General features: G+C 42.6%; 1 protein-coding gene across 1 annotated transcript; it reads left to right on the forward strand.

The window, feature by feature from the left end:
* Positions 1–680: 680 nt before the first annotated feature.
* On the forward strand, positions 681–11,644 carry LOC108263078 (uncharacterized). Its single transcript, XM_053678981.1, has 8 exons — positions 681–897; positions 3,251–3,598; positions 3,717–4,007; positions 4,218–4,481; positions 8,109–8,342; positions 9,101–9,448; positions 9,947–10,237; positions 10,648–11,644. The coding sequence occupies exons 1-8, from the start codon at positions 804–806 to the stop codon at positions 10,848–10,850; spliced, it is 2,073 nt and encodes a 690-aa protein (XP_053534956.1). The 5' UTR covers positions 681–803; the 3' UTR covers positions 10,851–11,644.
* Positions 11,645–13,369: the final 1,725 nt, after the last annotated feature.

Here is a 13,369-nt window from a genome sequence, read left to right on the forward strand (position 1 = left end):
TCCCTATAAACCCTAAACACACCGTCCCGATGAACCCTAAACACACCGTCCCAATGAACCCTAAACACACCGTCCCCATATTGGTCATTTGGGACAAGAATTCGATCATACATGATTTAAAGTATCTCTTCGTGCTACACTTAAACTTTTCTTGCTACAATAGTACATATACATCATAAATATGTCATTTTTATAACTTTATGAAAATAATGGCTTATGAATACATATTCCATTTTGTCCTACCTCAGGATTTTTGGGGTCCCCTTTATGTTTAATGCTGACCACGCCCCCTTTAGATGTCATCACATGAATAAGTAATGATATTTCTATTAAGCAGTTCCACAGTAAGTGCTGAGGAACATCAATTTTAACTTTCAGTCATCGGGACAAAAATTAATTTACTCCAATTTACCTGAATTTACCTCTTTATTCTCTTTTCCAGTGACCTGCGAACAAATCTCTCTGCATGTGGTCACATGGTTGATGACGTCAGTAAACAGGTTTCACTCGTTCTGGTGGTTTCTAGTTAAAACAAATCGTGTATTAAGGAAGGGCGGCGAGATGACGAGGGGATGACGGCGGGATGACGGAGAGACGAGGGCGGGACGAGGGCGGGATGACGGAGAGACGAGGGCGGGACGAGGGCGGGACGAGGGCGGGACGAGGGCGGGACACAGTAATAAGGATGTGTAAACTCGTGCACACACTCCGCGGTGAAAGTTCAGTACAGTGGAGTGTTTCTGGATCGTTTCTGTGCTGTTGATCTGCTGTTCATTTCCACACACCTTCACCTGAAGAGGGATATGAGAGTTAATACTAGGAGGATTTCAGCACAGACTCCCTCTCTACATCTCCTCCTTCTTCTTCTTCTAGTGCTGGATGGAGTTTCCTCTTACAGTAAGTCTCCTTTTATTACAGCTTTATATTTACAGCTCAGATTAAAGATGAACCCCTTCAGCTCAGGGATGAAGCCTAATGAGGGTTAATTAGTCAGATAATTAGCTCAGAGGAACACCAGGGATACACACAGGGATACACACAGGGATACACACAGGGATACACACAGGGATACACACTGAATGTGAGTCTAAAGTTTTAGTGAAATAATGAGCTCGAGAAGAATGAACCCAGACATCATGTTAATGATGGTTATAGTGAGAGATGGGTATAGAGCTGGTTATAGTGAGAGATGGGTATAGAGATGGTTATAGTGAGAGATGGTTATAGAGATGGTTATAGTGAGAGATGGTTATAGAGATGGTTATAGTGAGAGATGGTTATAGTGAGAGATGGTTATAGAGATGGTTATAGTGAGAGATGGTTATAGTGAGAGATGGGTATAGAGATGGTTATAGTGAGAGATGGGTATAGAGCTGGTTATAGTGAGAGATGGGTATAGAGCTGGTTATAGTGAGAGATGGGTATAGAGATGGTTATAGTGAGAGATGGTTATAGTGAGAGATGGGTATAGAGATGGTTATAGTGAGAGATCGTTATAGTGAGAGATGGTTATAGAGATGGTTATAGTGAGAGATGGGTATAGTGAGAGATGGGTATAGAGCTGGTTATAATGAGAGATGGGTATAGAGATGGTTATAGTTTAGCGTTAGGGTTATTTCTCTTATTAAACACTAGATTACAGTACACAGTGAAAGTTCTGCTCTGAGTCACCGGTAAACACCGGAAACCCGCTGTGAGTGAAAACACGAGCTGAAGAATAACATACTCTTCTAACGACTCTGTTGGATTCTGTCTGATCTGGGAATGTGGATCCATTTTTACAACAGAAGTTGTTTCTTGTTCTGTTTTCCCGCTGTAAAATGAACAGAATAAACACAGGTTGTCCTTGGAGGTTATGTGTCGATTCATGAAAGATTCATTCATTCTGAACGAATCTTTACTATGACTCGGGAACAACGAGTTGTCTTAGAGAGGGATTCGTTTCCGGACAGACACACACAGAGACAGACAGACAGGTTGAGGATTTTAATTATATTCTGCTGAAATGAACGAAATGACTCGAAAATAGATTCGTTCATTTTGCTGAACGAGATTCAAAGATCCGAATCTGTAAAATGATCCGAACGTCGGTCCGCCATCTTAGTTTTGATCTGAAGTCACGTTTGTTCACGGAAAGTTCTGCGAGATTTCAGAGTTAGGAGATTATTCTATACAAATGTAGTGTGTACCATGTGTGAGTACAAAACCACAGCATTCAGTTAGTCCAATTATACACGTGATGGATTCCATGACTCATGATGACTCATGCACGTGATGGATACCATGACTCATGATGACTCGGACACTTGAAATGTAAACAGGCTTAAGAATGTGTAGGAGTGGGAGGAAGCTGTGACTACACACGGGCAGAACACGCAAAACTCCACACAGACTGTAACGTGAACTCGGGGATCCCGTATCTCAGAAGCAAAGACACTGCTGGGTTCTACCTCTGTGGTTCTAATAAATCTTTTGATGTATTGTCTTTCATTCATGGTGTACTTCCCTGTCTGCTGATCTTAATCATTCTATTAAACTCAACCGAGTAATGACATCAATACAGATTTAATCTACGGCTCAAAGGTCAATACAAAGTGATAAACAAATGAGAAAACCACGTAGGAAATTACAGAAGACGTGGCTTCTTCTCAACACACACACACACACACACACACACCTTGGGTTATGGAACAGGAACATGTAGGAGAGCGCTAATCATGACGTGACCCATGGAAAAAATATTTGACCTACAGCTGTTGTTGAACAGATCACTCGCTGTAACAGAACATGCCAATCATCTCGTATATGAACGTGTTTACAGCTCGTATACTGACATTTCATGTTGATTTATCTCTGAAAGAGATACCAGGTTGTCATGGTGACAGCTACAAAATCATGTCTGCTCATGGATGCATCACTGTTTCGTCAGAATGTTGGGAGTCCTCACAGATTTATACCATAGCACTGTTGTATTCTGGATTCTGATTGGTCGAAGGTGTTAAGTTTCTATCTTTAACGTGTTTATAATGGAGCACATGGTCATGACATTGCATTGAGTCCGCATCATGACTTTCACGTGTATAACTCGGGGGAGACGTACCACCACTTCTTCTTTTCTGTAGTTTTGCTTATAGCTTAAAATGCAAAACCAGCAGAAAGAGAGTTTATCCAGTTAGCCCACTGCTTTATGACTGTTGAACTCGTGACTACATTAAAGGTGAACTTTTTTCCTCCATGTTTGTGTCTGTAGCGGAGTTTGAGATCTCGGTACCCGCTCATGTGCAGATGGGCATGTACGGCGAGTCGGTGGTTCTGCCCTGCACGTTCCCAGTGAGCAGCTCGTGGGACGCAGGCAGCAGTGTGATCACGTGGCAGCGCCAACTAGAAGTGGTCCACAGTTTCTTCTACGGCCGAGACCAACCGCAGTACCAGAGCCCGAGTTACGCCAACCGCACCAGCCTGTTCTACCAGGAGATGAAGAACGGGAACGCGTCGCTCAGGCTGGACCGTACCACTCTGGAGGACGCGGGGGAGTACACCTGCTCCATCAGCACTCAGCTGGGCAGCCAGAGGAAGAGCTTCAGCCTCAAAGTAGCAGGTAACGATGCAAACTTTATGATAAACTGGTCTAAAAGTTAGCTAGCTAGCACTCACAGAAGTGTTACTGGTTACCATGGTAACTAACCACTCAGCGCTCTTCTCCGCCCCTCCTTTAGCGTTCTACCCCGAGCCTCGTCTGCACATCTCTATGCTGAACGACGGCCATGTGGAGGTTGTGGTGACCTCGGAAGGCGGGTACCCCTCCCCCTCGCTGCAGTGGCTGATGGGAAACGAGAGCGACATCACCAACGACACTCTCACGCAGCTGAGGCAGGACGAACACACACGTCTGTACAGCGTGAACAGTAAACTGAACCTGAGCGGCACCGTCAACTCCTCCATCACCTTCATCATGAAGAACCCCGATCTGGGCCAGGAGATCAGGAGGAACATCGAACTCTTCTCAGGTGGGTTCATCAAAACCACACGTCCCGGAGAGATTTATTCACTCTTACACCACAGCAGTTTGTCTCCGTAACAATTTTGAAGAGTTGAATAACGAAAGTAGATACGAACTCTAACTGCTAGGGTTCGCACCTGAACTGGAATAAAGATTTTATAAATGCAGATGGTAAAATTAAACGTTTCTGAATGGATTTTATTGTTTTTTTTTGCAGAAAATGGAAGAATTGACCAGAGCGAACGGCGAGCAGTGATCATTGCACTTTCCGTTCTTGGAGTTGTGTTATTAATTGTGATCATTTCAGTAATTATTCTCCTTCGACAGTGGAAGATGAAAAAGCATAACCCCCTAAATACGTCAGAGAGGACTATAGAGTCATCAGAAGCTCCGACCCCTCAGACAGAAACGCAGAGATCTTCAGATGAAGCTGAGAGCGTTACAGAAACTCTGATAAAGGAACATTCCAGAAGAGATGATTAGATTAGAATAATCAATGTAGTTTTTTTTATATTAGATATTTATTTGAATTAGTTCTCCTCTAGCTGACCTGGAACTAAACGTCTCCACCCTGAACACTGCCTCCTGTCAATCTCACTGCTGTCTGTGCTCACAAATCGCTTTTGGACGTTGGACAATATGGACATTAATGTTTAGTATGTTCATCCGGGATAAGCTCCGGATCCACTGCGACTCTGACCCGCGTGAAGAGCTCATGGAGATCCTGGATATTCCGAAAGGATTTCATAACTTTTATTTAAAACTTTTTTATTGCACTTTAAACGATGTTCATGTATTCAGTGTATTTTCCTGTTATTTATTTCATTCTGCATTTTCATCACTGATCGCCCTTTTTTTTTTACTTACACACTCATTACCTCACAGTAAATAATAAAGCTACACTGTGACTCCGCCCACTATTTAAGTGACCCCGGTTCTAGAGGTCACATTTACAGATTTCTTACTTAAAGAGCCTGAAATGTGAAACTAAACCAAACAGCTACTATCCTGACAATCACAATGTGAAAAACATGAAACGAGAGCTAGGTCAGCGCCTGATGCACAGATGTTCACACAGATGTTCACACAGATGTTGACAGAGATGTCCGGCGGTGATTGAATCGGATCTCTGCCCTTGTGATTCTGAATAATGTCTGTGTTCTGTAATTAATGTTAAATTGAGTCTGAAACTGTGGCAGCTACAATCCTCATGTCCGTGACTCATAATATTTATGTGTTCAAAGTAAAAATGGACAGCGATTGACGCTGGACTGTTTAAGATGTGGTGCTGTGACTTAGCGAGCACGAGCGGTTCAGTTGAACTGGACTCTGATGGGTCGCTCTCGCTGGACGAGAGGTCTGAGTAAACACTACGTTTATTACTGATTATATAAACCCTTCTTTATTCCGGGTTCAATTTCAAATGAAGTGTCATTTTAGTGCCAAATTGTAAAGGATCAATCGTGCATTACAGAAAATATATTTCCATTGTGCCATAGTATGTTGAACATTTGAAGAATAAATGTTTAAATTACTGTTGATGTGTATTTTCTTCTGAACTTGTATAGATGTGGTGTTTCAACACCGTGCTGCTCCTCTGGGTCAAAAACTCCAATCTGGCACTTTAAAACAGTTTCTGTGTTTTAATCGGGAATATCGATGTTTCGTAACGTGAGCAGTATTATATGATTTAGATTGAGTTTATGATGTTTTTATAAGAATATGAATATGTATTTTCTACAGAATAAAAGCTGAGAGTTTACACTGAAGGCTGCAGTATTATTATTATTATTCCATTATCATCATAACCTTAACTTTTCTTTTAAATTGAAGATGCAGATAAATGTTATGGACAAAATATATTGCAACATTTGAAGAGATTTCCATGATACACACACACACACACACACACACACACAAGCAGTCAGAATATCAGCAATTTAAACACCTGTAAAAAATAAATAAATAAATTCATTTACATTAATAAGAGTATCAGAGTTCTACAGTCTCATCCCTCCAGCTCATATATGTCCATCTCTATTACAGTGGAGATAAAAGTTTACACACCCCTGTTAAAATGGCAGGTTTTTGTGATGTAAAAAATATGAAACTAAGATTAGTCATGTCAGAATGTTTCTCCTTGTTGTGAAATTGCAACATATAAATTTCAGATTTTGACATTTTTAAATGTTTAAATTTCAAACACCTAGAAATGTTTTGTTTTTTTTTGTTTTTTTTTTGGGGGGGGGGGGAGAACAAAAAAATGGCAATCCCCAGCTTGCATAAGTATTGACACCCTTTTGTAACTGGTAATGTAGCAGTGTTCAGAATCAACCAATCACATTCAAACATGTTAAATACTAATTATTGCACACCTGCTCTCAGTTAAAGCGACTGATTACCACCAAATACAGTCCAGCTGTTCCTGTAGGGTTCTCCTGACTTCTTCTTGGAAACATCCACCTGGAAAAGCCCTGGGCCTCAAAGAGCTTACAAAGCAGGTGAGATCTCACTGTTGAAAAAATATAAAACCAGGAGAGGATTACAAGACAATTCCACACGTGGAGAAAATACAGTGACACTAGTAAGAGCAGGACACAGATCTAAAACTGATGAGAAGATCAGGAGAAACTGGTCAGGGACGCCGCGAGAGGACGACAGCAGTGGTTTCTGACTGCTCCACACATGTGACAACAATCTCCTGAATTCTCCATGAAGGACGGAGGCCTTTTTTAACCGAAGAACAAATAAAAATACATCCAATCTCCCAAAACCATGAGGAATAACGCTGATGAGACCAAAGTGGAGCTTTTTGGCCACAATACAAAAAGATATGTTTGGTATTGTGAAGAACAGCATCCCCATAGGTGAAGCACGTGGGGGGTGTGTGTGTGTGTGTGTGTGTGTGTGTGTTACAGTGAAATACTGACTACGTTTACACGGACAGCAGTGATGTAATTATCGACCTTATTCTGAATAAGACAATAATGTGATTAAGGTGTTTACGTGAGTCGCTTTTAGAATGCTCCTGTCATGTACCTGTTTTACATGTTTTAGAATATAATTAGATTAACGTCACACGTCATTACGTCGCCTCGTCACGCCGTCCCTCCAGAATTTCACATATCAACATACAGTTGGTCTTCGTGCTGGGACCGTATACAGTCTTGGGTGTTTTTATTGAATTTTTTTACTGTATGTTCTAATAGACGACTGCTTGAAGCCGTGGGTGCGTCCCAAACCGCGTACTTACCGTCTATATAGTAGCCGAGATACATGTATGTATTTCTCCCCACTACAGGCCTATGTAGGCAAGTACGCGGTTTGGGACGCAGCCGAACTCTCTTGTTCGCTGTAAAACGGTTGAGCGCTGCCGTGTGTGATCGTGTCCTGTCGCACAATGCGGTGAAAACTCCCACACGACGCTCATAATGTGATTAAGGTGTGAACACGTCTGTAATACACGTCCATAATGCGACTGAAACAGGAGTACTCCACACGTCTTAATTCCATTAGAGCTTAATTCGAGTAGACCTTAATCATCACCCCTTTAAGGTAAGTTTAAAAATGCTGTTTACATGCGAGTTTCTTAATCAGAGTATGGTCTGAATCGGGTTAAGAGTGGATTATTGATCCATGTAAACGCACTGAGTGAGTGATGGGGTGATGTGATGAAGCAGAGTTACTGTTTCCACCTCGTATGGGATTATTTTCCTCCAACAGCAGGTCCACATGTGTTTTATTTCAGCAATTCACCAACAATAACATTTTTATTTATGAAAGAATGATACATCGTACTCATTATCTGTTTTCAGTTACACTGAATGCTCCTCTTGTCACAGCAGCAATAAACACGTTCCCTCACCAGCCACTTTCTATTCTCTCTCTATTCTCTCTCTATTCTCTCTATTATCTTTATTCTCTCTCTATTCTCTCTATTATCTTTATTCTCTCTCTATTCTCTCTCTATATTATCTTTATTCTCTCTCTGTTCTCTCTCTCTCTCAATTCTCTTGTACTTAATGAGACAAAAAATAAAGATAATCAGAATTCAGTGAGCAGCGCTGTGGTATAAAACGTGTTGTGTTTTGATTTCACTAATCACAAGGTAGGCACGCTGTGTGTGTGTGTGTGTGTGTGTGTGTGCGCGCGCGCGCGTTTTTGTTTCCACTGGCGCGTGTTTTTGTTTCCACTGGGGCGTGCTCAGACGGCAGACGGAGTTTCAGTACAGTGGTTGTCGGTGAAGGACGCGCGTGCCCCGGGATGAGCGTTAACGTTAAGTTTTCAGCGTTAGCTTCCTTCCTAACTCTCCTCCTCTTCCTCACTGCAGTGTCCTGTCACAGTAAGTCACGATTTTCTCTTACAGCTTCGAGTTATATCGCATTTTACTCACATTTGTTTACTCTAAAGAATGCACGTGAAAAAGGCTCGCGCTGTAAAATAACAGCGTCTTTCTGCAGATTAATTGTTGATAAAAGCAGATCCATCACAGACCGGTCAGTGTTCCGTGTGCTTTAACGGACGTGCGAGCTGAACCGGATGACGGATGGAGGGAATAAGCGCGCGCTGCCGCCCTTTCCAGCAGTTTAAATAATGCTCTTTATCAGGAGAGCTCTGTGCTGGGAATCTTTCTGTGACTCGGATCAACAATAAGAGTCGACTCTTTCGGCTCCTAAACGGCACGGTTGGTGTCGTTTACCTAACTGTGACTGTTTACTGAAAACTCACTCTAGTTCCTAATGAGCTTAAATGATTGTTGACGCAGAAAGACACTACAGATGTGTGTCCGGTAAACAGTTCAACCGTGCTGCAGTGTGAAATGTGAAAGATCTGTTTAATCCCCTCAATCCAGCCGTTCCACACCGAAACCTCTGATTATTGTTCAGTTATTGATCTCAAAGCTGAGTATTCAGGACTGTTCACGAATAAAGAACTGATAAACTGACTGAACCCCTGCTGAGAGTTTAAGGGGTTAATCTTTGTGTTTTCTGTTGAGTTGGATCCTGTATAAACCCCTCTCCTGTACCGGGTTTCCAATTCTGAGGCAGTTTTAGAACATGACGGTCTTTAACATTTCACCCTCCATGTTTGTGTCTGTAGCGGAGTTTGAGATCTCGGTACCCGCTCGTGTGCAGATGGGCATGTACGGCGAGTCGGTGGTTCTGCCCTGCACGTTCCCAGTGAGCAGCTCGTGGGACGCAGGCAGCAGTGTGATCACGTGGCAGCGCCAACTAGAAGTGGTCCACAGTTTCTTCCACGGCCGAGACCAACCGCAGTACCAGAGCCCGAGTTACGCCAACCGCACCAGCCTGTTCTACCAGGAGATGAAGAACGGGAACGCGTCGCTCAGGCTGGACCGTACCACTCTGGAGGACGCGGGGGAGTACACCTGCTCCATCAGCACTCAGCTGGGCAGCCAGAGGAAGAGCTTCGGCCTCAAAGTAGCAGGTAACGATGCAAACTTTATGATAAACTGGTCTATACTCTAAAAAACACCGGGTTATTTTTAGACTATCGGCTGGGTAAATACAGGACAGAACACGTTTGGGGCTAAACTAACCCATTAAGTCGGGTTGTTCATTTTAACCCAGCAAACGGGTTGTTTTTTCAACCCAAAGGACGGTTTCATTTTTTGCAAAAACGCTGGGTTAATTTTATTTCCTAAATAGGTGAATATTTTCGGAGTTATTTTTACCCTTTGGAAATGTCAGATATACCACATTATAAACACATCACCTGTCAGTGAAAATGGGCCAGCGGTTGTGTTACGCAAAACTACCCAGAACTGAGAAAATAACCCAATTAAATTACCCAAAAATCTCAAACTGGCGTTTGGGTAAAAAAAAAAAAAAAAAAAACCCTGCGTTTTTTAGAGTGTAAAGACAGAAGTGTTACTGGTTACCATGGTAACTAACCACTCAGCGCTCTTCTCCGCCCCTCCTTTAGCGTTCTACCCCGAGCCTCGTCTGCACATCTCTATGCTGAACGACGGCCATGTGGAGGTTCTGGTGACCTCGGAAGGCGGGTACCCCTCCCCCTCGCTGCAGTGGCTGATGGGAAACAAGAGCGACATCACCAACGACACTCTCACGCAGCTGAGGCAGGACGAACACACACGTCTGTACAGCGTGAACAGTAAACTGAACCTGAGCGGCACCGTCAACTCCTCCATCACCTTCATCATGAAGAACCCCGATCTGGGCCAGGAGATCAGGAGGAACATCGAACTCTTCTCAGGTGGGTTCATCTCCCACTGGAGACTCCTTCCATAAGTATTAAACTTCCCCATAGCGATGAGTACACAGGTCTTTTAGTCAGTTTGTGTAGAGCGTCCGCTGTACGAGTCCCTGTGAATGAGCTGTTACTATAGAAACAATAACGTATTATAACAAGCGCATTATTATAAAACTGTGCAGCTGCGCCACTGTCTAATCAACACCTCCTGACCAATCACAATGCAGGATTCACCAGCGCTGTTATTAGAATAAATCGTTTTTATTCTAATTTTCTGGGTTGAGTTTTAAAGAGTAAAGATCAGCGCTAAGAGTCTGTAATTGTTAGGGTTTGGATCTGAAATGGAATGAAGATTTTAATATTGCGGACCGTACAGTTAACATTTCTACATTTTTCCGTTTTTGTTTTTACAGATAATGGAGGGTTTGATAAAGCTGTACAGCGAGCAGTGATCGTTGGACCCTGTGTTGTTGGAGTTGTGATTGTAGCCGCGATCATTTCGGTGTTGGTTTTTGATAAACGACGCTGGTTAAAAAAGAATAAATCACAGAATACTTCAGATGTGAGGAGTTTAGAGTCATCAGCAGCTTTGAGTGCATCAGACCGGAACTTGTGAATCTTCACCAGATGATGCAGAGAGTGTTACAGAAACTTCCCCAGACCCAGTGGAACATTAAGACGGTCTTCAGACCATTAGTTACTCACTGTGTGGGCCTCCCCCTAACTCATCAATCGTTACCTGGTAGACTGGAGAAGAGCAGTGTCCAGCGCCACTGTCTGGCAGTTTGATGTAACAACAATAAATCATGATGAATTTATGAATACACTCAAAAACCCTCAAAAGAAGATTCATAGCTAATTAATAATATTGTGACTTTTTTTCACATGGGAGGAGACGGGTCTTAAATCAGAGGCATCGCTTTTCTCCAGGAGTGAAACCTTTATGGATAAAATTACGAATGAAGTTCAAATTAGCTATAATCACCTGTGTCCGACCAAACCACCCAGCTACGCCATGAATCACAACTTCATACACACTTTCAGAAGACAAAAAACATTTAAGTGAATTTTTGTAAATAAATACATTTCCAATCAAAATGTGGGGAAAAGGCACAAAAACAGAAAAATGCGTGTGTTTTCTCTCTGGAAAAAACAGATCTGTGGGTTTGCTCCGGGTCGTTGTCATGCAAAATGTAGAATTTCCAGGAAATCTGACAGTATAGATACAACGGGTGACTGACAAGCCAAAAACTTGAACAAATTCACTGTACACTTAGAGCAGAGGTTCTCACCCTTTTGCAACTAAAGCTCCCCCAAGCCTCCCCTATCATGTGACATGCCCCACCCCCCATAGTGGAGGAGACCAGGCATAATGATGATCTGTTATATTATATTTTATATATATATATATATATATATATATATATATATATATATATATATATATATATATATATATATATATATAATATGGGTGCACGGTGGCTTAGTGGTTAGCACGTTTGCCTCACACCTCGGGGGTTCGATTCCCACCGCTGCCCTGTGTGTGCGGAGTTTGCATGTTCTCCCCGTGCTGTGGGGGTTTCCTCCGGGTACAACGGTTTCCTCCCCCAGTCCAAAGACATGCATGGCAGGCTGATTGGCGTGTCCAAAGTGTATGTGTGAGTGTGTATGTGAGTGTGTATGTGATTGTGCCCTGTGATGGACTGGCACCCTGTCCAGGGTGTACCCCGCCTTGTGCCCCATGCTCCCTGGGATAGACTCCAGGATCCCCGTGACCCTGAAGAAGGAGTAAGCGGTAGAAGATGGATGGATGGATGTATGTATATATATATATATATATATATATATATATATACTTAATCTTTAATCTGTTTTTGATATAGATAAAATTGCTTTTGTGTTTTTGTACTTTTTCATTGCTTTTCATTGTTTTATGACTTTTATAAAAGTATATAACGGACAGTAATGGAAGAGGAACACTAGAACTACTCTGAACAAGAGAACTGGGCTGTAATAAAGTGGACATTTTACAGAGAGCTGTGAGTGCAGAAAGCGAGAGCGCGCGCTTGCAGGACAGAACCGCTGATATCTGGAAAGTTGTTAAGATCTGGCCGAAAAGTCGCTAGATTTGTCGCTAGGCGCCTTTTTAAAAATAAATAAATAAATAAATAAATAAATAAAAGTCGCTAAGGGGGTCTGAAAAGTCGCGAGGTTATCAGCACCGCTCTGCACTGACGGCGAGATAAAAGGCCGCTAAGCTCCGCCTCTTCCAGAAAAAAGAAAATACAGAGAGAGAAAACGCGGAGTTTTTCATTTACACACATTCTATTTGAAAAGCAATAAAATACACCGAGGACCCAAATGATGCCCTGTCTGTGTTTTCTTGAAAAAAAATTCGCACCCCGTCCCGAGCTCTCCACGCCCCTGACTGAGAACCGCTGTACAGATGTTCAGTCACAGCTGTAATGACGTGTGGGAGGCGCAGAGGCGTTCATGTTTCCTTCTGTCCTGTAAATGATGTCATTTCTTTCTGATGTTTAGTCGGGGTGAAAGTTTGTTTTGTACTGTTCTTAATCCAGTGAGATTGTTTATTAATGTCATTCCTGGTGCTATTGAGTTTTGTTTGTGTTACTGAATCATTTAATTATTTAATAAATCATTCATATCTGCATTATGATCTTTTTTTCACATTCTATTAAAAATCAGTTACAAGTCTGTCAGTGTATGAAAAGTGTTAGTAAAGAATGTGGGGGAACACTCCGGGGGGGACACTCCGGGGACAGTCGCTCCGGGGACAGTCGCTCCGGGGGGGACACTCCGGGGGGGTCGCTCCGGGTCTGACCGGGATAATGCTCATGATTATTTGTATTTTAAAGGGGCAGTGTTGTTACTCTTAGTGTTGCGTGTGAGCGCTGTCTCTCCACAACATGAAAACATCTGCGTGTTTTAAATGATCGGGAAATCTCTGAGAATTAACACAGATTTATGACCATATATGGACAAAGTTACTATCCTGTGTGTCATTACACACTGCACATCCGCTTTCTGCTCGCGCGCGCGCGCGTGTGTGTGTGACTGTGTGTGTGTGTGTGAGCGTGTGTGTGTGTGTGTTTGTGTGTGTGACTGTGTGTG

This window comes from Ictalurus punctatus, chromosome 3, assembly GCF_001660625.3.
Source record: "Ictalurus punctatus breed USDA103 chromosome 3, Coco_2.0, whole genome shotgun sequence".
Classification (NCBI taxonomy): domain Eukaryota; kingdom Metazoa; phylum Chordata; class Actinopteri; order Siluriformes; family Ictaluridae; genus Ictalurus; species Ictalurus punctatus.

Bases quoted from the DNA above. Each gene is read 5' to 3' on its own strand.
- LOC108263078 (XM_053678981.1), top strand. From the start codon at position 804: ATGAGAGTTAATACTAGGAGGATTTCAGCACAGACTCCCTCTCTACAT. The intron at 3,599-3,716 runs GTAACGATGCAA...CCCCTCCTTTAG, and splicing joins CTTCAGCCTCAAAGTAGCAG to CGTTCTACCCCGAGCCTCGT. The intron at 4,482-8,108 runs AGATTAGAATAA...ACTAATCACAAG, and splicing joins ACATTCCAGAAGAGATGATT to GTAGGCACGCTGTGTGTGTG.